The 27748-nt window shown below is 36.0% G+C and overlaps 1 protein-coding gene across 1 annotated transcript; it reads left to right on the top strand.

Annotated features, from left to right (window-relative positions):
• Window positions 1–1650: 1650 nt before the first annotated feature.
• clmna (calmin a) lies at window positions 1651–26962 on the top strand. Its single transcript, XM_079443663.1, has 13 exons — window positions 1651–2070; window positions 13334–13395; window positions 15884–15979; window positions 16070–16153; window positions 16250–16342; window positions 17926–18119; window positions 18226–18419; window positions 18977–19059; window positions 19156–21120; window positions 22481–22644; window positions 23061–23139; window positions 24058–24116; window positions 25329–26962. Exons 1-13 carry the CDS (start codon window positions 1986–1988, stop codon window positions 25492–25494), a joined length of 3324 nt encoding a protein of 1107 aa, XP_079299789.1. The 5' UTR covers window positions 1651–1985; the 3' UTR covers window positions 25495–26962.
• Window positions 26963–27748: the final 786 nt, after the last annotated feature.

Below are 27748 nucleotides of genomic sequence, written 5' to 3'. Positions count from 1 at the left end.
CCTGACAGAACCGTTATTGGGCACATTGCTTTTACTTTGCATTATAAAATAATCTCCTATTATTGAACTAAAGAAGCATTCATTATGAAGTATCAGGTTTAAGTATAATCAATAATTATTGTAGATGTGAAGTTTTGCAAACAACAATTTTGTAAGCTATACAGTGACGAGCAAAACCAACAAATGCTTTCCATTAAAGGTGTCAAGGGCTAGCTACTGATAAAAGTTTGAAGGCTTGTGAGACTTTAAAAAGAAAATGTTTGCTGATTTAGAAGGTGATTTGGTGAGGATATATCAGTCATTTCTTCTTCACTCGTGTTTCTGAATGATTAAATTCCATCAAGAGCAAAAACAGGCGGATCAAGGTGAGACCTGCAGTATTTTAAAGCTACTGTGCTGCTCTCTGCACCAGTTTACTAAGGTTTAATCGATAACCTTAACCACTGGTTACTTATCAGATGCATTAACTTGTGCAGTATTTGTTGGTTTCATTAGAAAATCTCTGCAGGAGTGGTCACGATAATAGATGCTTGTCCATTACAGCTCACTTTAAACGATCATTCAGATATGTGCTCGCGGGATGGGGGTGGGTAGGTGATTTGCACATCACATGAAGCACATTTAGCTCGGTCATTGTGTAAAACATGTGCAGCGAACGACTGTGGTGTCCTTCACATTGACACGACCCATATGCCGCACAACACCGCATACAGACACTATAATTCATCCAAGACGTCTTTCGTCAGTGATAAAGAGCGAGAGAGACCAATGTTGGAAAGTCTGATTCATTTTAATGAACCGATTCGTTATGCCGGTCCGCTCAAATGAATCGAATCTCAATCCGATTCACCTGTTCTTTTGAGTCTTCTCTCTAAATAGCATTAAAAACATCGCGTCTGATTTTTTTATGGAGAGTTTGATTCCGTGATTCACAATCACAAGATATTAAATGTTAATTACAAGCTAGTAATTCTCATTACGGCTAAGGATGTAGTAGGCTAATGAGAAATGTGATTGGCTGTTTAATAGCCTAAGAAAAAACAGATTATTGGTTATCAGATTATAACTGGTTTTACCATTGTTTGATGTAGGAACTTTGATTAAAGTGAATTTTTATCAAAAGCCTGAAGTGTAGGCTTCATAATTTAGTGTCACTTTCTAGAAGAATAGGCTACATGAAGCCACTTAATGCTTATTATTAACTAACTAAATAAATCTTTACAATGTAACACTGCTAAATTATACGGATCTTTTTTTTTATCATCCTGTTTCAATTTGATTTAATTATTTTTATTTTGTTAAGCAATCAAAATAGAAAGTAGATCTAGAAGTTGGAAATAGCCTTAGGCTACATAAAAATTTGGAAATACTTTAAAAAGTTAAAATATTATGACATTCAAACATTATTATTAGTTCAGGGTTATTATTATGACACAATTGCTACATATAAAATCTTAAGTCATTAACATGAGAATTTATTTATAATAACTCATAATTACAAAAAACTTCAACTCATTTCAACTCATAATAATGTTATATAATTTCATGCAATAACTTAAACCGGCCTCAGTTTTAGTTTTCTCTTTGCCAATCGAATCGACTGAAAAAGAATCGGTTCAAATCAATGATTCGTTCGAGAATCAAACATGAGAGAGAGACAGCCCCGTCCTCAGAGTATCAGAGGTAGTGTGGGCGTGCACTGACAATCCTGCAAACATTAACCAGGTGGTTTTTCCTCTCATTTTCCTCCTCCAAGCTGCGCTGGAGAGACTTTCCTGTGCGTCACGAGGAATCAAAGAAACTTTACCTGAACAATGCGGGAGCCGAACACCAGCATCTGTTCGGATCCAGACCCCTGAAACCCCCACAAACTCCACTCATGGCCACCGCCTGGCCACCCGCCAGATAGAGCACTTTATAAGAGAGAAATCTAACGAAATCACGGGACCGGAGCTTCCTAAAACGAGCGACTCTGTTTGATCCAGATGGCGGGACACGAATGTGATGATTGGTTTGAACGGGAGGAACTGATCGGGCAGATCAGCGACATGCGAGTGCAGAATCTGCAAGGTAAGAGTGCTGGAGGCATGGGATGGGTAAAAGAGTATAAATATTTCATGAACACGAACATTTCTATAGAAAGTAACTGGAGTCGATTCAATGTCTCCATTCACCTTTCGCTATAAAATCCCCCGATACACTTACATTTAACAATGTACCGGCGAGAAGTAACAATGTTGCGCTTTAGTGTTTCATTATGGCAAGCCAGTTTAACATGCATTCATTAAAATCGTACTACTACTATCTGTGTGTGTTTTTTTTTTTGGTACTAGTTTGGTACCTATTTTCTAAACACTAATACTTTTACCTATGGCAGGGCCGGAGCCAAGGGGGGACATTCTTGGGTCGTGCCCCCCAAATGAGTTACTGTGCCCGCCACTTTCCATCCTTTCCCCTCCTTGCTGAACGTGATCGATTTCGAAAGATTTCGAAGCGAAAGTAAGAACATAAGAAAGCAATTGCACGCAAGCGTCAGCAACTGTACGCGATCACAGATTGCAAGCACGCTTTCCACCTGGACCGAAACCCCCGCAATGTCATTCGTGCCCCCCTAGAAATTCAAATGCCCCCCTGATGAAGGTGCCCTGGCGCCGGCTCTGACCTATGGTGACTGTATTATTTTTCAGTCTCATTAGTAACTGTTAAGTAGATACACCAAATGGGTCTTGATGATAGTGAAACAGTGAGATGTATGCTAGATGAACTAGTCTTTAGGGTTGTTTACATACACAGCGATTTACATTTATTTTCAGCGATAGCTGGTGATTTCCAGTAACACTAGCAACAGAGGCCATTACCAATACAACAGAGTTGACATTTTTTTAGTGTCTCACTGTGAGTTTAAAATTTTTTATATGACTTATTATTTCAATATGCCAAAACTTATTTGACTTTGAATTAAGACAGATATTAGTCAACTTTTGTTCAGGCAACCCATCAGCTAGTTAGATCTTGAGCACAAGCATTAGATATTAGTGAGAGGCTATTGGACAATTTACTATTAAAAAAATAAGTTTATACAAGAAGTACAAATAATATAGATGCTAGTTAGTTTTAAGGAATAAATGTTACAGCAGCTTGCCATAAGTGTACTTCTATTCTATACTTTGTATTAGTAACTTGAGGCTGATGGTTATAACCGTGTAATTTTAAGAGTTCAAACAACCATTAAAAAAAATCTAAATTATCTGTTGTATTATAAACATGATGCAGTACTAATGAGTCACTGAAAAAACGGATGAATGAATCAGCCTTTTCATTTTCATAGACAACTTTCTAGAGAAGGGATGCAACAGTTATCTGAGTATAGTCTGCATGTATTCACCTGCAAAGCAGCATCCAACCCACTTGTTTGACGCATAAACAAGAATAAATCATTATCCTGGAAAGAATTGATTTAATGAGCAGGAGTTTTACACATCACTGATTGTGCATGTTCTCTGCTTTGCCATCAATTACTTTAATGTACGCCGTTAATCGCTGCTCAGGGTTGGCCGGTGGCATTTTAGGGCTGTTTTATGTGTTTAGTATTGCAGGTTGCATGACAAAAAAAATATGTCATGCCATAAGAAAATGAACATTATGGCCTGTAAAGTAGCTCTCTGATGAACTTGCAGTTTGAATGTAAGCCCTCTGCTCCTGTGGCCTAGTGCTGTTCATTGCAATAATTTAGAATGTAATGTGGCTTGAATAGGGCTTAGTGGCAGAGAAATTACTGTAGAATATAAACGAAACACTGCAGAAAACAGATGCTGGAAGCAGATTACATAACATCTTGATTCCATTGAAAGAGCAATGCCCTCTGCATTGGACCACTGGAACTTCAGTACAGTGTTCCTATAGTTGGGCCTTTGAGTGCTTTCCAGATAACTGAGATGCAGACTCATCTCAGTGCATGACTGCCACAGGTTTGTTTCGAAAAGGAGGCAAAATCCATTTCTGTATTAAATGTGCATGTGCACACACAATTTCACACATGGTTCTTACCTCATGTCATCTCCTCTCCAAATTGAAATTTGCACAAAATAACAGGGGCCAATACATTATTTGTTGGTAACTTGAGAAGTTACAATATTATTAATAATACAGTTAGAGGTACGGCCGATCATTGCTTAAACTAAATCTAAATCAGACACCTAAATATTATGTTTTTACAGTTTTTTTTTATCATGATTATAGTCATCATATTTTGCAAATGATGAAACTGAAAACTTCTATTTTGTCAGCAATAAAAAAAAAGGTTTTAAGAGTCGGTTAAATAACATATATGCATTAAAATGTCCTTAATTTAACATTTTTAATGTTTAAAAAAATTCTAATGAATAAACCAGTTACCAGTTAGCAGTTGCTCCATCTTAAAATGTAAAAAGTAAAATATTCGATGTCATATTGGCCATAACAAACTGATTATCAGTTCTCATTAGTTGCCAAGAAATTCCATAAAACCATATTCATCTTAAATAATGCTTGAATATTTTAGATTCTTGTATGCTTTATCTCTTATTTACACTGTAAAAATAAAATATGAAGTATTGTAATATGTTTTATAAGAAAATACTCTTTCAGTCTTTCTACTACAAAATTTAGCATTTAATTTAATGTTACTTGCTTTTTCTGTGTGCTTTTCTTTATTTATGAAATTTAGTAACAATTTCTGAGTGTAAGTTCTTTATACACCGTAATTTTTTTTTTAAGTGTAGACCGAATAAAGCAGGAAAAACCAAATTGTTTGTTTGTATTCAGTGTTTGGATTTGGTCTGTAAGTGCTTTTTATCATAAAGTAAAGGTGTATGAATCTTCTAAAACGGTGATAAAACAAAACCACTTGCCACGAAGCAGAGCGCCGCTGATGATAGTACCTATAAGAGTCCCACATCTGCTGAAGCGTTCTGAAGTGCTGAACCAGAGCCAGTGTGCACTAGGGTAGAAAAAGTGCAATAAAGTAGAGATCAGTGCGACTATACTGGGCTCTCTCTGGATGAAATTGTTTTAGAGTTGTCAAGCAGGACAGATTTCATATGAAGTGTTGAATGAGAAATTGCTGAAGTGCCCCTTCCCTCCCTGCTTCACATGAACACTTTCAGGCACTTTTTTTTTTGGAAAGCGCTGTTCTACATTAGAAGGATTTTCAAGAAGAGTTGACCGTAGGGTAGAAGTCTTTGGTATGAGTTTGCAAAAACGTTTGGAAATCAGGACAATATCCCCTGTCTTTTCCATTATTCTCCTGTTTTTATCTGTAAGTTTCTTCAGGCAGCTGCAGCAGTTCTGATAACTCACTTTAAAGTCCTTCCTTCTGTTCCCTGATTATGCATGAAATGTGATGAAATCTAAGTAGTTTATCCTCCTTGTGTGGCATGTTGCTTAGTTCAAGTGATAGTTCGCTCCAAAATTAAAATTCAGTCATCATTAACTCAGTATTTGTTGTCCAAATATCTCCTTTTTGTGTCCCACAGAAGAAAGTCATACAGCTTTGGAATGACTTGAGGATGAGTAAATGAAATCATTTTTGGATGAACTAAAATACTCATATGTATTTTCTAAAGTGGGAATCCATACAAAGCAATGCACCATTCACTAAAATGTAATATACTTTTTGAAAATGTTTTGCTTCGAACATAGTTCAATATTTTCTTGGAATTACCTGAAGAGTCTCTTACAGTGCATTTCCCACAATCCTCTTTATTTAGATCTTAGGGATTCTGTTTGGCACTAGACATCTAGAGCCGTGTCATCGCTGAAGGAGAGCTATACATTAGGTGTACCATTATCTATATTTAGCCGGCACTTTCTCCAGCACGCATGAGCGAATCCCGAATAGGCTGCATGTAAGGAGGATGCAGCTCGGTGCTAGAAACCTCTGCAGCTGAGAAATTATGTAAGCCTTTTTAACTCTATAGTTTCCAAGCCAGTTACTGGCGAATCTGAAAATTCATAATTGTGGTATTGCTTTAATCATGCTTTGCTTATGGGATGTTATATAGCCTGCTGTGCAGAATCAGTTTAGGCTTTCATATTGATTGTGTCATGGAGACAGTGGCCTGGCAAACTGTGTGTATTTTATTAGTGATGCTTGCCTGGGAAATCTATGAATCATACTTCACATTATGCAGCTTAAATTATTATACATTGATGATTTTTAGATGATAAAACAAAAGAATCCTATAGAGTTACAGTGAAGAACATTTTAGCAACTGTATAGCATTGTGTAGGTGAGATTTGGATAAGAAAGCAATATATTTTATTAATGTTTATTACATTTATTATTATACTTAGTGTCAAAAAATAAACAGATTTATTGTCTTATAAATCCTTCAAGCTGTCAATATTCCATAACTCACATTTGTACTCCGACATAAACAGGAAGACTTTTTAATATGTACCATACCGCTGTGATTTTTCTGATAGTTGCGGAATTTCTTTCTGTTTTAGGTAATGAGAATATCAAGAAAGCTATATTATTAGTTGCAGGTGTTTCCGATTGCTGGCAAAGCCCAGTAGTGATGAATAGTATCAGTGTTGTAAAACCTGTACTGGCTCTGTCAGTTTTATAAGTAGACTCATTGTCTAAAAGAGCCTAGATTTCCTGATTGGCCAGTCATCATGATAGAAAGATGATAGAAGTCTTATTCAAAAGCAAATATATGGTGTAATGTCTTGGACTTAAATGAATAGCATTGTTCATCATGAGAACACATCCATGCCTTGTCTCTTAAACAGAATATTGTTGGATAATCAATGAGTTGCATAAAAGCTCAGGGCCTCTGCTTTGGTTTTATTCTCGTGATACACAAATCGTCAAGAGTCAAAGGGGTTTTTCCATGGCAGTTTTGCAAAACTGTCAGTTTTACATTGTTCACTGCAGCTTGCTTAGGGAGAGAAACAGGCTCTAATTGCTCTTGCATAAGAGTCTCTTGGTGTCAAGTAGAGTTTGGCTTTTGTGAAAGGATTAATTAAACTCTTTCGGCTGACGGATAACAGCCATTGTCCAACAATAACACCTCTTCTGCTGATACTCAGTTTTTGTGTTATAAATATATATGATGTGAAACTGATTTTTAAATATGTTTTGTATATTTGCACCCACCAATGTTAATTATTTCTTTCTTTTCGTCTGTTCATACATTCTACACATCTGTGATCGGAGGTAAGCTGTTTTCTCTTGACATTGCACAGCCTGTCTAGTTATCTCATTCCCAGTCTAGGAACAGACGTACACTTCGTTTGATGTTTGAAAAGTGCAGTTTACACTGTGAAGCCCTTAAGCCTCTGAAACAAATGTAATGTGACATTTAATCCCATTTGTAAGAAAGTAAATGCTTCAGCATTCACTTCTTTTATCTGGGAGTGGTCCTAAATGCTGCAAAATGCTTCATATTTCATTGGATATGGGTGAATTTCTCAAAACATTTTTTTATTTGCATTGTGAAATTTTCATTACAGTTACGGACGTATTAGTTAGTCATTACCATAATGCAATAAATAAATAATAAATAAAAAAAGAAGAAAACTTCTATTTACATTTATGCGTTTGGCAGGGGCTGTGATCCAAAGCAACTTACATTAAATACATTTTTATTTATTTTGTTTATTTTTTAACATTGAAACGTGCTGCTACAGTGAAGATGATCTAAGAAAAATATAGTTTTTTTATTACGAGAAACACTTGTTTTATGAGCATTTTAATGAGAATTTGGGAGAAAAATCTGTTTAATTGGCACTAGAAGAATGTTACAATGCAAAAACTCTTTAACGGTTCTGAAAATAATCTTTTTCTTTATGCAAAATATGTCTTATTGGCATGAAATGTGAACACATGGGATGTAGTGTGGCATGTAAAGTACACAAGCAGCAGCTCTCTTTGTAGCACTTGTAGCCCAAAGAGGATTGAGACAGAATAACCAAGCGTGTCTAAACGTATTTATTTAGACCATGGAAAACATTGACATGCTCACAATGGCTGCTTTCAGAGTTTCAGAAAAACTGAAGCGTGACTCAGTGACATTATCCTGTGCGCCATCTTTTAAAACGAACACAGTAGAGTTTTTCACCATTCACTTGTATATGGAAAGCCCTAAATACATGTTAAAATATCTTATTTTGTGTAGTATAATGATATAATGCCCACCCAGTTGGCACTCAAGCCCAGCTAATCATATGCTATCACATTTGCTGCCGTAGCTGCCAATATGCGGACAATAACGATTTAGCTAGTGAATTTATATTTTGTTTTTGCAAAAAAAGTAATAAATTCTTATTGCACTTTTTGTAATATGCCTATAGGCTCACCATTAAATTGGCAGCCTACCCAAATAAGCAAATTCAAGCAAACACTATCTACTGTATGTAAGTAGCTGGCAAAATGTGATGATGTAGCATTTATAACCATGCTATTTGGCTTGTTTTTCTGACAGTGTTTCATTGTTACCCAACATACAGAGTTTGTAACTTCTGACTCTTCAACAGCTTTTAATAGAACAGATTTCTGTTGTATACTTCTGGGGATCCTGCACCAGCCAATCAACTTCCATTGAGATGAATGGCAAGGGTAACAGGTTAAATTCTTATGTTGTGCTTTTGGAAGCCCTTTTCATGAGAAGACTACATAATTGACTGGTGGTTTCTATTTTATGCCCCTCTCATACCATATATGGGAAACTTTCATGTTTAAAATGCACAACGTCTCCTGATGGCAAGAATGGTTGGTTTCCTGCTTGATGACATCTCACTTGGCAAACCCATTCTTTGCATGTTAAGCAAATAAGAGTCACATGATTCTGAGTCTCTGTGTATTTTATCAGGTGAAAGCAGACCTGAACGATAATGAATCTAGTAGCATCGACTTAAGTGATTTTGTTAGTTACTTTATCTGAATTGCATTTGATTATTATAATATTTGACAAATCTGAGGATTTTGAGAGATGATTATATATGAGAGATGGTTCTCAGACAGCATTTGCATTTCACCAAAACAAATTGTCATTCTTTTTGGACAAAGCATTGTTTTCATGGACACATTCACTTATTGGAAGGATTTTAGTTTTTAGCTTTGTTGTTTCCTGATTTATTTACTGTGAACTGTTATTTTGAAGAGCATGGAGCGTCATTGTAACTCAAAGCTACTTATCCTATGAAGTGAACATCTGTGGGTCTCACAGTGCAGACTTTGGGGAAAAAAAAAATGTGTCTGCGTCATGTTATATTAAGTGATATGTGGGAACGTGTAGAAGCCATTCACTGGGAACTGAAAATAGAGCAGAGTTTGTTTTGTTAAGCAAAATGATTGCAAATCAGCTAATACTTAGCATATGTACTCAAAGCATATTTCTAAAGCCATGTTGTGATAAATTCATTCAGCCCTTGACATAATTCAATAACATTAATTTGGGTTGCAACAACTAAGTGATTAAATAGTTTATAAAATATGATAATGAAAATGACTGTTTCATTATTGATTAGTCTGTTTATTCATTAATGGTTTCATTATTGATTGGATGTAGAGAACCTCCATTAGTTATTGAAAAATGCATTTCTATAAAAAAAAAAAGCAAATTTACAGATTTTTTTTTTCTGGTAACTTTATGCGTTTCAGTCGTAATGTTTCATATAATAATAATAAAGAAAGAAATATAGAATTATTTTTGCACAAAGGATGAATAATTTGCATTGTGACATTATTTTATGACACTTAAGAACATATTATTTGTCATGACCTTAATGCAAATATCTCATATTTTAATATTTTAACACTAAAACTTGCTGCTACAGTAATGATAATTGCTTAAGAAAAAATAAATGAATAAAGACTGGGCCCGTTCTCTGATGGAATATTCAGTCAATCAAAGAAAAAATCTTTAGATTAATCAGCATTGTTTATAAATTTGGTATGTGAACAGTCACAAACAGAACTGCTGATCACAGCAGAACAATCTAACTGTCCTAACAAAGACATTTTCATGAAAGGTTCCAGCTTTGCTCATGTTGAACCTTCAGACAGCCAGAGTTCAGGTCCGTCTGTCACACTTGAGAGCTCAAAGCTGTCCTGCGCAGCCAGGCAGTGGCCTTTTGTGTTTATGAGCGCTGGCTCTTTGGAGCTGGAAGACAGCCCCATCATTAAACAGACATGGTCTGTGCAGAAAGATGGAGAGGACTGTGTTCTTGGCTGGGGCCCATGGCCTGAAATGCTTTATAATTCCTTTGGCAGGAAAAAAATAAATGACTGGTGTGTTAATGTTCTTTGTGATTTCTTGCTTTTGTAGTTCTGTAAAACTGATATTGCTTCCCTGAACATCAAAGTTATCATCTAGTTTCATATCTCTTTATGATTTTATGTAGTACACAAACATGTATTACCTTCTAATATCACAGGAAACGTTCACAGTACATCTTCTTGTGTTCAACTTCTAAATGAGAAATCTACGGAATATTGGTACCATATCAATGATTTTGGATTTATACGTTTTTTTACATTTATATGAACTTTACCATCATCAAACACTTAAGATAATCTGTAAAAACACTAATAATTTAATAACACTGCTGCATTTAATATTTAGCTAATTTCAGAATGAATATCTATTTTTCATACTGTACATTTAGCTTTTAAACCATTCATTTTAGCTTTTGAGTGTTTTATTTTTTATTTAGTCAAAATAGTGATTATATTTTAATAAATCTACTATTTAGCAATTAGTGACTCATGATTTGGTACATAAACTCAGTACAATATACATTAAAAGATGTTTGGATGATGCATATGTACATCTGTAGCATATTTTAGTATGAACAGACTTCATTTGTTTTTGATCGAAACTTAACCAGTCGCCGGTATGTCATACTGGGGCTGGTAATGCAAGAGCAGCCATTAGTAACCAGAATCCTTTGCAAGGATTAACTGTTTATTAGAGCCGACCAGAAAAAAAACTGTTCTTGGAAGCCAGGAAATTGCAGAACACTGTGTTGTTTCATTAAACTTTGCATTACTTATTTGGTAGCACCTATGTTTTTTGTCAGTATGGAAGGATATGAAGTCACATGGAAAACGTAAATAAACGTGTAAAAAAACAGCGCTGTAGTTGACGTAATGTAGCACTAGTTCACTTCAAGGAGACTTTTAACGGGTCACATTATCCAAACACTGGCTTGTATTATGAATAATGAATTACCTGCCAAAATCACTTCTATTAAGCAAGCGCTCTACTGTGAAGCATTTATGGTGTTATTAAATGTGTTGTCACAAAAAAAAAAAAAATGGTTTCAACTTGGACCCTCTCTGAATGTGCACTATTGTGCTTTGAGTTCAGTGTATGTGGCCACATGCCTAGACTTCCTGTTAGACTGTTCGGTCATTATTCCATCATGGCATTTGGACCACAGTTATTGATTCCAGCAAATGGAGCCTTTATGTTTTGGCAGTGAATAATGAATGAGGAAAGTCAAGTCACCTTTATTTATATAGCGCTGTTCACAATGTAAATTGTGTCAAAGCAACTGCACAATATCACAATAATAGTGTGTCAATAATGTAAAATGAAAAGATTTTCAGTTAAAGGCATTTCATTATTGAATTCAGTGATATCCCCATCAGGATCTTCCTGTTTCTTGTGTGTGTACACCTATAGAATCCAAATGAGCCGCTGGCAGAGGAAGAGAAAACTTGAGAAGAAGCCATTCATCATGAGGTAGATGGTGTAGACTATGCCTGACGGATCATATAAACAAGCACAGTCTCATGGGAGTCTCCCCGACTGCCACCATCTCTCTAGACCAGATGTCTTTTATTTCGAAGAGTGTACACAAGGTCCAAAGAAACATCTGACCTTTCCTCCCAAACATGAAGTAATAGTCACCACTTGGTACCATATTAACTTTTTCACAGTGGAAGCAAGTTGAGATGTGATTTTATTTTACTATTGATGAAGAGTGATGACAGAAAATAGGGTGACCATACATTCTCTTTTTCCCAGACATGTCCTGGCCGGGATTTCTAAAATGTCCAGGTTTTAGATTTATTTTCCTACATGCTCTCATACATTGTATGCACATATATTTGTATTGCTTTGACTGTTCTGTGTAGATCCCACCTGCTCACATGCCACGATTGGACAATTGACAACCTTTTAGTCATTACAGATATGAAAACAATAGAGAAACAAAAGCCAAAACTTGGACAATTTAGAAATCCCAGCCAGGATATGTCTGGGAAAAAGACTATGTATGATCACCCTTTGCACAGTTAGGTGGTTTATGAGGCAACAGGCTTGTATAATAATAACTACATTTCCCATCATTCTCTGTGGCAACATGAGAAGGATCAATTATAGATAAATCATCAGTTATAGAACTAATCTGAATCCATTTCTTTCAATATTGTTTTGTAAAAAAAGCTTAAGTATCTGTCACAAATTAAGATATATTTCAAATTAATATATAAGCTATTAAGATATAAATATATATTATTTAATTTATTTGTTAACATTGTTTCTTAAGTATTATGTGTAATTGACAATGCTTGAATATTTCTAAATGTTAACTTGTGCAAGGGAAATAGATAAGTAAAATATATTTGGGGAATAAATTTTCATGTATTTATCCAATGCAGTGCTAATTGTTTTTGCTTATGCAAAAATATTTTTGGAGCACGTCATACTCAATGTAAATGTTATATTTGAATTGACATTTAGTGAACAATTTACAAATTAGTTCTGTTTGTGTTTCACAAATAAGCAGACAGAATAGCAATAAAGCAGTTTACGTAAATCATAATAGGGGTGAGATGTTGGTGTTTCAATCTGGGATTTGCATAAACAGTTTATGATTTAATCTGCATATTATAACGCTCTCACTGATTGTATACTTGCTATACATGCTGGGCTAGAGTGCGTTAATGTTTATTCTTCATGTCAGCACTACACTTACAGAGCAGTGTAAAGCATTTGGTTTTAATGATGTTTCTACAAGTGTCAGTGCATTCTTAGTGTAATTATGCAAAGACAAGCACAAGTTGCCATTGGCTGCTCAGTGCTCATTAAATAAAACGGCTCAGTGGAGGTTTGCTGTTTATGGGCACTGGTCATTTCACTTTGACTGTAATGATCGTGCTGTTTGGCCTTTGTTGCTGTGGCGTGCTCACAAGTGAGCGATTGCTTCAGGCCACGTGTGATTAATGACATGGAGCTGCTGTTTTAGATGAAGCAACTTCTTGCCGTTGCCGTTTCATCTCTGTGCATCATTTACCTCCACTGACGTGACGCTGTTGTTTTTGTTTCTCTTCCAGTTGAGAGAGAGGTGGTGCAGAAGAGAACATTCACCAGATGGATGAATCTACATCTAGAGAAGGTCAGTACAAATTCATTTGGATCCTACGAACCTAGTAGATGGAGTTTATAGACTTCAGATGTTCAGATTTTCCTCGTTGTGCACAAATCAAGCCGTCTTTGTGCTGGTAACACGTAGCCTACTGCAAACAGGAAATTAATACCTCTGTCTCTGCTGAATTATTAATGAAGGAAATTGAAATTTCTTAGTATTAATTATGCATGAGGTAGAAACATTAACCAAAAATATAGGAAGAATATTAGGCCTGAGGAAATTTTGTGATTTAAATGTATTGTACTTTTTTAAAAATCAAATTGGAGCAAAATACAGTTTTAAGTTAATTAAAATAAAAGTAAGAATTAATACCAAGTATAATATAAAAATACTTAATTGTCCCAAAAAAATGAAGACAGATTTTGACCTATATATACACTTTACATCATAAAATACATTTTGTAATATTTAAATCCTATATTAGATTATTCATGTATAAGTGTGTTATTTAATATGTACACACACACAAACGCACACATACAAATACATACATATGTGTGTATATACACACACACATACATACACACATATATATATACAGTGGGCATCGAAAGTTTGGGAACCCCTTGCAGAATCTTTGAAAATGTGGATAATTTTACCAAAATAAGAGAGATCATACAAAATGCATGTTATTTTTTATTTAGTACTGTCCTGAGTAAGATATTTTCCATAAAAGATGTTTACATATAGTCCACAAGACAAAAAAATAGCTGAAATTATTAAAATAACCACATTCAAAAGTTTGGGAACCCTTGGTTCTTAATACTGTGTGTGGTTACCTGGATGATCTACGACTGTTTTTTTGTTTTGTGATGGTTGTTCATGAGTCCCTTGTTTGTTCTGAACAGTTAAACTGAGCACTGTTCTTCAGAAAAATCCTCCAGGTCCTGCAGAATCTTCAGTTTTCCAGCATCTTTTGCATATTTGAACCCTTTCCAGCAGTGACTGTATGATTTTGAGATCCACCTTTTCACACTGAGGATGATTGAGGGACTCAAACACAACAATTAAAAAAGGTTCAAACATTCACTGATGTTCCTGAAGGAAACACGATGCATTAAGAGCCGGGGGTGAAAACTTTTTGAATTTGAAGATCAAGATAAATTGTACTTAATTTGTCTTCCAGGAAACATGCAAGTATCTTCTGTCGCGTCAGAAGGGCAGTACTAAATGGAAAAATATGATATTTCAACAAAATAAGAAAAATTTGGACATCTTCATCCTGTTCAAAAGTTTTCACCCCCGGCTCTTAATGCATCGTGTTTCCTTCAGGAACATCAGTGAATGTTTGAACCTTTTTTAATTGTTGTGTTTGAGTCCCTCAATCATCTTCAGCGTGAAAAGGTGGATCTCAAAATCATACAGTCACTGCTGGAAAGGGTTCAAATATGCAAAAGATGCTGGAAAACTGAAGATTCTGCAGGACCTGGAGGATTTTTCTGAAGAACAGTGCTCAGTTTAACTGTTCAGAACAAACAAGGGACTCATGAACAACCATCACAAAACAAAAAAACAGTCGTAGATCATCCAGGTAACCACACAGTATTAAGAACCAAGGGTTCCCAAACTTTTGAATGTGGTTATTTTAATAATTTCAGCTATTTTTTTGTCTTGTGGACTATATGTAAACATCTTTTATGGAAAATATCTTACTCAGGACAGTACTAAATAAAAAATAACATGCATTTTGTATGATCTCTCTTATTTTGGTAAAATTATCCACATTTTCACAGATTCTGCAAGGGGTTCCCAAACTTTCGCATGCCACTGATAGCATTCGACTTAAGAAGCATTCTGGATTAATTTGAAAAACCAATAGGTAAGCTATATATATAGCTTACCTATTGGTTTTTCAAATTAATCCAGAATGCTTCTTAAGTTTATTTTTACTTACAATGATAAAAATATTTTTTAAAATTTTCTTAGATTTTTTTTTTTTTTTTTTTTTTTTTTTAAACCCTCTGTGACTCTCTTCTTCCACTTTCACTCTCAGATTTTTCCTCCTCCTTTCATTAGTTAGCAGAAATGGCGAGACATACACAAAACACATATACACACACAGATACATTTGCATGCGGCATTAGTCATTGAACACAACAGTAGGGCGACTCGTTTAAGCCTGCTCTTTTGTTTTCTCTGGCAGGCCTGCGCTGGTCTTCTTGTGTTGTAGACAGCTTATAGATTTTAGTGCAGCCATTCTTCAGAGTCTCATAAAACTGACTGAAAAATAAAGCAGTTTTGACCTAGTTTAGGAATCTATTTGAATATTTTAGTTAATATTGAAATCTCTGACTTTCAGGACAACAATATTTTTGATATTATTTGATATTTGGATTTTTTAAATATTATTTCATTATAAAAATGCACAATTTCTCATCTTTTATGTTTATAGATTATGACAGAAATATAATCTTTCTTGATTTTGCACAAATTACAAGTGTTTTTTGGTGTGCAGTGCAACCCTCTTATGGAGGTGCGGGATCTGTTTCGTGATATTCAAGATGGGAAGATTCTGATGGCTCTACTTGAAGAACTCTCAGGATGTAAACTGGTGAGAATCATTTCAGTAGATTTTCTGAATCATATTTCTTCATCTGTTCCCATGAATGACTACGAAAATGCGGACCTTTTTACCTTTCAGCTGCATGGCTATAAGCCATCCTCGCATCGTATATTTAGGCTCAATAACATCGCCAAGGTATTGACGTTTCTGGAAGAAAGAAACGTAAGTATCGTTTGAGGTCGCACATCCTCACAAAAAGCAAATAAAACATCCTGAATGCTTTTCCTGAAAGTGTGATAAATATGTTTCTGGTTATAGGTGAAATTAGTCAGCATTGATGCAGCAGATATTGCAGATGGCAATCCATCCATAGTGCTTGGGCTTATCTGGAACATCATACTGTTTTTCCAGGTAGCGTAATCATGTTTTCTACCTGTGCGTTTCTTTATTTCAAAATCTTGATTGCATTTGGATTAGACTACATTTAATTGGATATAGTGGGGTGAATAGTTAAACAATGGATTAATTGCCACTTGAGTCTTTGTGAGTTTAGGTGACTGTGGCAAACTCTAAAGGCCCCAATATACTTCAAACGAAGTTTGTTTTCTAGGTATCTAGGTATTTTATTAAACTGGATAAATTATTACACGTTTTTATATTTTATGTGTTGTCATAATTTGATAAAAAAACAGGTTTATTATCGTATGTTCTTTTGGCATTTCATTTATTGTATACCTTTTTAAATTCGCTTATTGAAAGAACAACCACAGTAGCAGTATGGTGTAACATTTATTTGAAACACATGTATTTGGTACTTGCTACCTTATATCTTTACTCTTTCATTTCATTCTTTTCATGGCTTTGGAAAACTTGCATCTGATGTTTCTCTACGTCGCTTTTTGCATAACTCTGGGTCGTCGACACCAAGCTTCGTGGCAATTTTTTTCTAGGAATTAAATGCTTTCTCTGAATCTTTAAAGTCTCCCCGCAAGCGATTGTACAGGTGCGGATATATTTGTGGCAGCTCAGCTATTCGACACAGTGTATTTATGTTGCTAGTGACTTGGAGATGTTGTTCTCCTGCCTAACCTTTGTTGAATAAGAAACGAACTGGGGGAAAAAAAAGTGGTGCGCCAAAGAAGGTGGAGCTCCAGAACACACCCACCGATTGTGTAATCGCAACGGACCAATATTAGCTCAAAGGTGTTTAGGAGCCAAAACGAACTCCCCCAGAAAGTTGGTGAGTTGTTTCGAACTGCCAAAACGAACTTCGTTTCGGCCTGATTTTGTTCGAAATGACGTCATATTAGTTCATTTTTCGATTTCGTTTGAAGTATATCAGGGCCTTAATTCGACCAAAGACTGCATATACAGCACCTTTTGAATTTCTTGGCAATACATGTGATACAGTTCAGGGTTCTTTGAATAGATTTGCATCATAGATTAGTTTTATTTTAGTATTTCTTTGAAATAGAATTGTTTTGTAACAATGAAAAAAAAAAGTTTTACTGTCACTTGATAAATTCTATGCATCCTTGCGTAAATGTTTTTTGAATAAAAATAATACATATTTAATGCATTATTTGTTTATAAATGTTTATTTATACACATTTAAATAATAATATATTTGTAATATTAAAAAAAAAAATTTAATAAATTGAACTGCACATTTAATTGGATTAAGTGGGATAAATAGTTAAACATTGGATTAATTGCAACACAAAAAACATGTGGTTTTAAGTGGCTGTGGGAAACTCTGAGGTTTAATTGGACCAGTGATTGAATATGCACATTCTGAATCTCTTGGCAATCGCATAATGTTGGTTTAGGGTCCAAATGTGCAGTAATCTTATCTCGTCTTATCTAGAAGAGACAGAGCAACTGTCTTATCAGTTAAGAGCAAAGAGTTTACTTAGCAGCATGATAGGAAATGCCACCACGCTGAGTAAATGCTTGTCGTCTACTTGTTCAGTAATGACCTGTTTGTATTACAGATCAAAGAACTCACGGGGAACATTAAGAGTCAGTTTCCTTCCTCCTCCAGCCTGTCATCCATACCCACCAGCTCTGATTCAGACACTTCCCACTCCAGCACCCCCTCAGATGAGAGAAAACCCACCATTGCTCCAAGAGGTCATGGAAGGGTGATCAAGACCCTCCTGCAGTGGGTCCAGAGACGTACTAGAAAGTAAGAGATATTTTAGTGGTCACTGGGAATTTTTTTTAAATTGGGACTGGCCATATTTAGGGCTGGCCGTTTATTCAAAGCATTGCTTGATTCTGTGTTCTTCCAGATATGGAGTTGCTGTGCAGGACTTTGGAAAGAGCTGGACAAGTGGTCTGGCTTTCCTTGCTGTGATTAAGTCCATTGACCCTAGTTTGGTGGATATGAGAAGGGCTCTGCTCCGAACACCCAGAGAGAATATTGAGGAAGCCTTCAGGACAGCACACTACAGTCTTGGGATCCCAAGACTCCTTGAACCTGAGGGTAAATATCAGTATTGGTTGATATGTAGTGGCCCCAAAATATATTTGTACACTGAAGTCACACTTAAAAATGTATGAATGTAATTACATTAGGTATCAAAATCAAGTGGTATCTGCAAACAAATGTTAAAAAATTATAAAATATATAATTATATATACTATAGTTAATACAGTTAATAGTTGCATAAAATACATTTAAATAACTCCTGGTTATTCTTAAATAACTCTTCTTGTCTGTTTCTTAAACTCTGCATTGTGTATAGCAAATATGGTCATTGATTCTTGTGATTTAAAGTGTTTATAATTTCTCATATATTTGGATGAAAGCGTCTGCTAAATTATTACATTTAAATGTTAAATTAATGGCACTTTTGTTATGTTATGTAAAGCAAAATATATTCAATATTCAAGTGAGGCTGTGTCCAAATACCTTTTGGGGCCACTGTATTACTTATGCAACAAAATGTATCTCAGCTACCTTCCATTTGCTATAGCTTTGATTTGTTTTGAAATACATTTGCACAATTTAACTAAATTTGATGTGATGTAACTCCTCAGATGTGATGTTGAATCCCCCTGATGAACAGTCCGTAATGACCTATGTGTCCCAGTTTTTGGAGCACTTTCCTGGAATCGAGGAGGTAGGAATATTTCATCGGATTACAATAAATCACATCAATAAAGCACAAGTCTTGTACGTCTTAACTAAATGTGCTTTGTTTTATTGTTTTCTCCAGGATGACAAATCAGATATTCTTGAGCGAAACAAAGCTGGTGCTCGAATGAACGACCCTCCTGTTCGGAATGGAGTACAGAGGAAACGGGAGTCTTATATGGTCAAGAAAGACGTGGTTCAGCCACCACCCAAGATCTTCATCTCCTCAGTGTCTGAAGATCGAGAGCAGATCACCTCCCCGGTCCTTCCACAGACCCCTGAGGACAAACCTTGGACGAGTAAAGGGTCGTCGGTGGGTTCAAGTCCAAGTCCTGCAATTGACAAGCCCGTCTTGGACTTGAACACAGACGTGTCCACCACTAGCTCTCCGCAACCTTCATTCTCGGATTCTGCTGTCAACTCGCCCGACTCTTGGAGTGAGGTACTTAGCGAGACTACTAACTCTCACCGGATTAATGAGGATCCGATAAGCGAGAACAGTACTGCTGGTACCGTTGAAGTGACCTCAGATTTAGGGTCACCATTTTCACCAGAGAGCACGCCAGAGAATCATTTGGACCGTGAGCTTTTCATAGATGAGGGCAACTATTCCCTCGGCTCCCTGGATAGTTTGCATGCCAAATCCACTGTGCCATCTGAGGAGGATGATGCTTACAAATACATCTTAGATCTGAAAGAAGAACAATCTGCTAATCATTTGCCCAGTGACAACATGAGGAATAAATCAGAATGTTTAGAACAAACCGAAACCAATCCTTTGGAACACCAGGAACAAGTCAAGCCATCATCTGATGATTCCTCATGTTTGGAAAGTGACTCAGGGTACATTCAGGATAATAAGGAAGCCATGACAGCTCAACCTGAAGATGAGAGTCTACTCACTTCCACTGTTGATGAAGAAGTGAGTGGAGTTCTGGAATCTGAAGCTTTTCAGGGCAATGTTGAGTCTTCCAATACAGAAGCCATGCAAACGGACACTCGCGATTTGACGGATGGACCTGAGGAGAAGCCTTTCATATTTGAGGATGACAGTGTGCCTGAATGTCCAGTTCTGCAGTACGAGAGGGTTTCTATATCAGGAAGTGAGGAGGATATTAAACTGTGTGCTGATCTGACTAAAGAACCGACAGAAGAACCAGGCAAAAACCTTCCAAATGGTCATTCTGAAACCAACGAGAACAGTGACCTCCGTGATGGGGAACAAGAAGCTGTTTTGGAAAGTGGGGTGAAAGATGTGGTATTTGAGGAGCCAGAAGAACCTATGTCAGATAGGAGCCAAACAGAAATTGAGGTTCCTGATGAAAATCAAGTGTGTTATATGTGCGGAGTTCCCGTGGTAAAAAGCTCTGCTGAATCAAGCGAACAGGGTGACGATTGTCTATCCCATTTAAACTCAACTGAGAAGGACTGTAATTCAGACTCAAGACATTTCAGTGAATCAGAAGCAGGTGGAAACTTTGAGGACAATCCAATGGAAACGAACAATGAATTAAACGGTACTGTAAGTGATCTCAAGAATGAGCCAAGAGAGAGTAAAGGTATTCATGAAGGTCTGCTTATTATAGGTAAGAGCGACTTGGAAATTGGGTCAGACGTCATAAGGAGGACAGAGTTTTCCCACAATACAAACGGTGAAAGCCAAGCTCAGGTTTCAGACAGTACGGAGCCTGGAGGGGCCAAGGATAACAGACCTGTATCAGTAGTGGAATCCCACTATGGCGTTCTGAATTCTGTTACTGACCCCAGCATCCATGATGGAGAAAACGACTCTACACTGTCCCAAAGTCTGCACAGACTGTGTCCTGAAGTGTCCAGTGCTGAACTACCAGTTGAAGAGGAGACCAGCTTTGAGGACAAGTTTATTATTGGTGTCTGTGGGTACCCTGAAAGACATCCTGCAGAGCTACGTCTGTCCCTTAGCATGACTCCGCTTCAGCCGGCACCTCCTAAGCGTTCGCTTACTGAATCAGATACGGACACCGAAGACACTTCAGAGGACCACGGCAAGGGATTTAAGTCGAGAAAGGTTATTTTTCATTCTAACTTTCCTTTGGCCTAGAAAACAAGGCACAGTTTAATGCAAGGACTGGCCTACAAACAGAAGCAGTTGTATCAGCATATGAGTTCTTTCAGGGTCACGACCTCCTTTTCCAAATGTAGTTCACTTTAACGCATTACTCAAAGTGATCTTTTCCTTTAATGATCTGTTACAGTTGCTATCAAGTCCTTTGAGTATAGCCCAAATATTCAGAGCCAAAAGTATACTGTATTCATTCTCCTCTCTAGCATGCTTTCTGTTCCTGATTAAAGATTGATAGTTGAGACGAACTATAAAAGACAAGTTCTATTGGTAACACTTTAGTATAGGGCATTCTCACTATTAACTAGTTACTTATTAGCATGCCTATTATTACCATATCGGCTGTTTAATAGTACTTATAAATCACATATTCTGCATGACCATATTCTACATCCCTAATCCTATCCAATATCTTAACAACTACCTTACTAACTATTAGCAGCAAATTAGCAGTTTATTGAGGCAAAAGTCGTAGTTAATGGTTTGTTAATGGCAAGAATTGGACCTTAAAATAAAGTGTGACCATTCAATTCCCTCACATAACGAGTATGTGGATCAGCTCTCTGTAAAGCTGGGTTCAGTTGCAGTGTCAAACAATGCTTTGTGTGGCTTTCTTGGAGCCACACATGCTCTTACTGTACATATTGAGCTGTGGTGCTGATATGGGCAGTGCCAGATTGAGTCTGGTTCATGTAATTTCTCGATTCCCTTTCCTTTTTCACCAGTTGACATTTTAATAAGAGTGGAAAATAGCCAAAATAAAAAAGATAGTGGTTGAGATTCTGATATAGGCCTACAGCAGGGCTGTCCAAACTCAGTCCTGGAGGGCCGGTGTCCTGCAGAGTTTAGCTTTTTTTTTGTTTAGCAATTTTCAGCAGCCATTACTTTAGTCTTCAGTGTCACATGATCCTTCAGAAATCATTTTTATATGCTGATTTGGTGACAAGGAAACTGCTTAATATTTTTATGGAAGCCATGATACATTTTTCAGGAGTTTTGATGAGTAGAAAATTCAAAAGGAAAGTATTTATTTAAAATAGACATCTGTGACATTATAAATGTCTTACTGTCACTTTTGATCAATTGAATGTGTCCTTGCTAGGTAAAATATAAATTATCCAGCTTTTTAGTACTTGATCAAGTTATTGAAATACTTCAGTACTTGTTGCAGTCATGTCATATCTCATAGCATAGTCATGTCGATAATATTACTAAAGTGTAAATTCATTATCTTAGGCCTGTATTCTGGATATTGAAGTTCAGTTTTGCATTATAGATTCACTCTATTCTACATGTGTCCATCTAGGATAGAGCGGGATCCATGCATATCCAGGAGCAAAGCCCGTTTGACAGGCACCCGGGAGAATGGGGCGCGGTGGAGCCTGATTCACCAGCTGAGCATTGTGAGCTGATTAAGACAGATGACGACCTGACCAGCGCTGCTGCCAGAGAAAACACTGGGGCTCTGAGGTACAGCTCTATTAATAGAGTCTGCTACAGATACTCAGCCCGTGCCACAGGGGAGCATTCTGTTTTCTGAAGGATGTGACCTCATAAGCCTCTTAGATCCATTGCAAATTGCCTTAAATGTACTTAATGTTTTAGTTTTGAAAACTTTGGTGGTTGGTGAACAGGTCATATCCATTTTAGATGAATGATGCAAACATTTTAATCTCTCAGCATGTTGTGTTAATGTAAAAAAGGCATGTTTTCCATTACAGCTGATTGAAGTCATGAAATTTACTCTCTGCTTTTGGCCGGGATTCAATCTGTCATGAATAAATTAGCTTAATTGTAACTTAGCTCCATATATGGTTTCTTAAAGTTCAGTGAGGCATATGAAACGTGTTTTATCAGCCGTAACAAATTTGTCATTCTCTTAAAAGGGAAGGAGCTGTGACGGATGCAAGCCAACCTTTGACTACTATACACTTGAGAAAGGTCATTAACATCACTGAATCAAAGGTTTGTTTATGCAAAAGGTATTATTAGTGACAATAAAATGAATAGACTTTAAGGGATCCAAGCTGTATCTAGGGACAAGAGAATTGTACAGACTCCTGGGTGGGCTCTTTTGACTTCTGCCTGTAAATAAGACCCAGAAAACACTAGAAACCACATAGCAATCTGCTAAACAATAGTCAGAACACCTTAGCAAACACATAGGAACAAACTGGCAAACAAAAATCAGTAAAATGTTAAAATCTCTGAATTATTTTAATGCACATCATCAGGGTCATCTCTATATCCACGTGTTTTGTGACAATGTTCCTGTTTGTGCTCCCAGTTTTACAGACTTGTTAATGATATCAAAAGTTTTTTTTTTTGGAAGAAATTCATATTTTTATTTGGCAAGAATGCATTACATTGAATAAAAGAGGCAATAACGACATATGTAATGTTACAAAAAATATGTTTTTGTAATATTTTGCTGCTTTTTCAATTAATCAAAATGTCCTGAAAAAAATACATTTCAGTTTCCACAATTTTTTTTTTTTAACATGGATAAGTAATTTCAAATCAGTATATTAGAATGATTTCTGAAGGATCATAAAGACACTAAAAACATCCATTTAAGATCCATTTTGGCTGCTGAAAATTCAGCTTTGGCATTACAGAAATACATTTATTTTTGAAACGGTATTTTTTCTAATAAATGCAGCCTTGGTGTGACTTCTTTCAAAAACAAAAATGTAAAAAATAAATCTCACTGAATTCAAACTTTTGAACAATATTGTTATATAATGATCTCAGCTTGCAGTGTAGGTTCCACATAGTTAAAATCTAAAGAAGTTGACAGCCTTTTTTCTGGTACTATATTAATGTACTATGTTAATTTACATGTTCTTTGATTTCACCAATCTTTTGTTTTCTTTTTACTAGGGACAAAATGGGAAGGCCTTAGACCGCAGCAAAGTGGACAGTACCATCATGAATAAAAGGTAACTAAAACTACAAATTCATACTGAATATCTTCAAGACGGATTTAGATAAACCTAATCTTTTGCTAAATTATCAAAACACAAAACCTGTAATGCAATACAAAGACTTGTATCTGTGATTCAGCCTGTGGTGTGGTATTATTGTTATTATCTTGTTTTACAGAAACAGTTAATCCCAATTTCCACCCTTACCTCATGCAATGTAGCAATTGTAGTTTTAAATGACTCAGTGCACTTAAAACCTGTTCGGGCAAACACTTCCATCCCTGTTTTATTAGACCTCATATAATTGAACCAGGAGTGTTTATATTTGTTCAGACTGGGTGTCCTCTTTGTACCTGTGATAGGAGTGTGCTCGGGGGAGTGGCATGGGTTGTGTTTATGCCCCTAAGGTATTTTTAATCCTTAAATGTACAATGCCTTATGTTGTCAATGGCAGTCCTGCAGTAATGTATTTGAGTAAACAGCAACAATAATCTAGGAAAGATGGAAGCACAATTTATTGGGACACACCCATGCTTGCTTGAAACTGTTTTGCACAGTAATTTTACATGAAGAGGTGCTTTCTTGACTTTTACTTAAGTTTCATTTTGACAAGCATTTGTCTCCAGTGTTCACATTTTTTTTATTGAAACCACAGTGCAAGATGATTCATCAATATTTTTGGTTTGTTTTCTTGGAAGAGAAAGACTGTACATTTTAAATGTGTATATCTGCTAAATATTTAGACTGCTAAATATATATCTGCTAAAAAAAAAAACTGTTTTGGTTTCATAGGGAATTTAATATAGTCTCCCAAAATTAAAATGCTTAACATTTACTCATCCTCAGGCCATCTGAAATGTAGATGAGTTTGTTTCTTCATCACAACAGATTTGGAGGAATTTAGCATTACATTACTTGCTCACCAATGGACCCTCTGCAGTGAATGGGTGGAAAATTGTGGATTATTGTGGTGTTTTTATCAGCTGTTTGGACTCTCATTCTCACGGCACCCATTCACTGCAGAGGATCCATTGGTGAGCAAGTTATACTAAATTTCTCCAAATCTGTTCTGATAAAGAAACAAACTCATCTACTTCTTGGATTACTTTTTTTGGGTGAACTATTCCTATAAATTCTTTTAAAGCAACAGGGTGTATTTTTAATCTGCTTGGTATACACAAAAAATGTACTTGATTCATAGTTTGTGCACTCTTTGTTTCATTACAGCTCGGAGAGAAAGACTGCTGTGGGTCCAGAAAGCACGTGTGACACAACCTTGTCTGACCTTGTCTACATCATTTTGGCAGCTTGGCTGTTTGTGTACTGCCTTCTTACCCTGCCTCAGATTGACTTAAGGACGCTTCCTAAACTCCTCTTTAACACAGATGAATGACTGCAATATTAACATACAAGACAATTAATGCTCACACCTACAACTCTGATCACGTCCTTCTAGTTAAGGAATAGTTCACCTGAAAATAGTACAGACATTCTGATAAAGATTTTATTTTGTGTTCAGTGGAACATGAGGGTGAGTAAATGATGACAGAATTTATTTGTTGAGTGAACTATCCCTTTAACATGAACCAGGACCTCTGACCCAGGTCTTTAAGGAATAAATAAAAAAGATTGGGAAATTGACCATGTTGATTAGCTTAGTTGCCTTTTATATTTCCTTTCACATCTGCACACAAAGAAAAAGTGTTTTTTCTCTCTTGGTTGGAGTTTTTTTGTTTTCAGTCAACTTTTAACTGGGTAATGTTAGGATGCATAAAGTGCACATGTATCACAATTACATAACAGATTATTTATAATGCTTCTGAAGAACATGCTTTTTGGCCTTTTATGTTGTTTGTGCATACACTATATGAAGAAAAAGCATCTGTAAGACTGTGCAACTGTTTGTATAAAGTAAGTGAAGGTTTTTGGTATGCTTTAAAGCTATTATGCTATGAGGTTTTGAAATGTATTTTTTTTTTTTAAGGGATCACATTAGAAACACCCCTTTTATTTTTGCATTATATAGTAAAAATGAAGTTTTCTTTCTGCACAAATACATGCTTAGATTATATTCTGCTAACATTTTTGATATAAGGCAAGGGTATTATGGTATAGATACATTCTAAGAAATATGATATAGGGCTCTCTAAGCTTAGAGACACTTTTATGGCATCAACAGCACTTTTTAAAAAACTCAAGAGAAGAACTGCCAAAGATTCAGTTAAAGATACTGAAACCTATCCCCAACACAATGAACAAATTATGAATTTGCCTATGATTTTAATAATAAATCCTACACTTACAGTATATATTTTATGCATTCTACAAAATGCAAGAGCACACAAAAAATCTAACACATTTACTGGTCATTTTACACATTTATAAATACAATATATTGACTGAATTTGTAATATTTTGGACACTGAAGGTGTTAGTGGTGGTTTTTAGGTCTCTGGACTGATATAAATCTCAAAACCCAAGGATTTAATTTGAGCCTGTGGGGCCTGTAATATGTTGTAAAAAGTTTTTTCTTATATTTTCCTAAATTGTAAGCTGAAATATCTACAGTACAGAACAAGCACACTGGCTTCTGAGTGCTAGTCGCATGATCACAGCAAAATAAAGTATAAACTCTGGTGAAAACTGAATGTTAATGCATCCTCATAAGTTTATAAGCCTACAAAATATGTCCAAAATTGCAAACAAGCCAAACTTTCTGCATGAGAATGTGTATGGGAAGTAACTTGTGTCTTTAACATTTTTAAAAGTCACCAAGTGAGTCCTGCTTTTGTAATGAAAATTGTTACATTTTCATGTTTAAATGCACTGGAGTGCAATAAATGATATATCCTTTGGATACCGTGTCTGTTGTGTGCTTTATCATTTTAATTGCTAAAAGGCAAGATTGAAATCTTGAATTTAATACTTTAGGTTTAGTGTCTATTAATTTACATAAACCCCAAGTCAAGAAAGGATTATCTAAAATATTTTTAGTTCTATAACACACATTTATTTAATTTACCTAGTATATCCACAGCAGGGATCTCCAACTCAGCACCTGGAGAGCTACCATCCTGCAGATTTCCGTTCCAACACACCTGTCTGAAATTAACAAGTAGCCTTGAAGACCTTGATTAGCTGGTTCAGGTGTGTTTGATTGGGGTTGGAGCCGAAATCTGTAGGACGGTAGGTAGCTCATCAGGAGCAGGGTTGGAGACCCCAGACTGTTTGCATTAAAATGTAAATGTTTTAGTGAGTTTACCTAAAGTATTGTGAAAGGAAATATCGCATGCAGCGTTAGGCATAAGATCATATTGACACAAATAATGCTTTTAATTATGAAATGCTGTAAATTTGATGCAGATAAATTCAGAGCGAATTTCCCCTAGTCACCGGATGAAAAGAATGAAAATTTTATTTGCTAGTAGCGCCATCTGCTGGTTGACTCGGACATCTACGTTTGTTTAATCGAACTAATCAGGCTGTCGACACACCTCAGTTTATTATATCTGGAAACAAACACATAAAACTGCTGGATAAGCACAGAGAGATTAATTTGCCATACTTCATGTTCATCTTAAACCAGTATGAGGTGACGTGTCGGCTCACAGCCTCACAGACGGTCAAGCAGCAGCTGTGGACAGGTG

Source organism: Barbus barbus (genome assembly GCF_936440315.1).
Source record: "Barbus barbus genome assembly, chromosome: 20".
NCBI lineage: Eukaryota > Metazoa > Chordata > Actinopteri > Cypriniformes > Cyprinidae > Barbus > Barbus barbus.
The sequence above is the reverse complement of the archived record's forward strand: the minus strand, read 5'-3'. Positions and strand labels throughout refer to the sequence as shown.

Bases quoted from the DNA above. Each gene is read 5' to 3' on its own strand.
- clmna (XM_079443663.1), top strand. From the start codon at position 1,986: ATGGCGGGACACGAATGTGATGATTGGTTTGAACGGGAGGAACTGATC. The intron at 18,120-18,225 runs GTAAGAGATATT...GTGTTCTTCCAG, and splicing joins GTCCAGAGACGTACTAGAAA to ATATGGAGTTGCTGTGCAGG. The intron at 24,117-25,328 runs GTAACTAAAACT...GTTTCATTACAG, and splicing joins AGTACCATCATGAATAAAAG to CTCGGAGAGAAAGACTGCTG.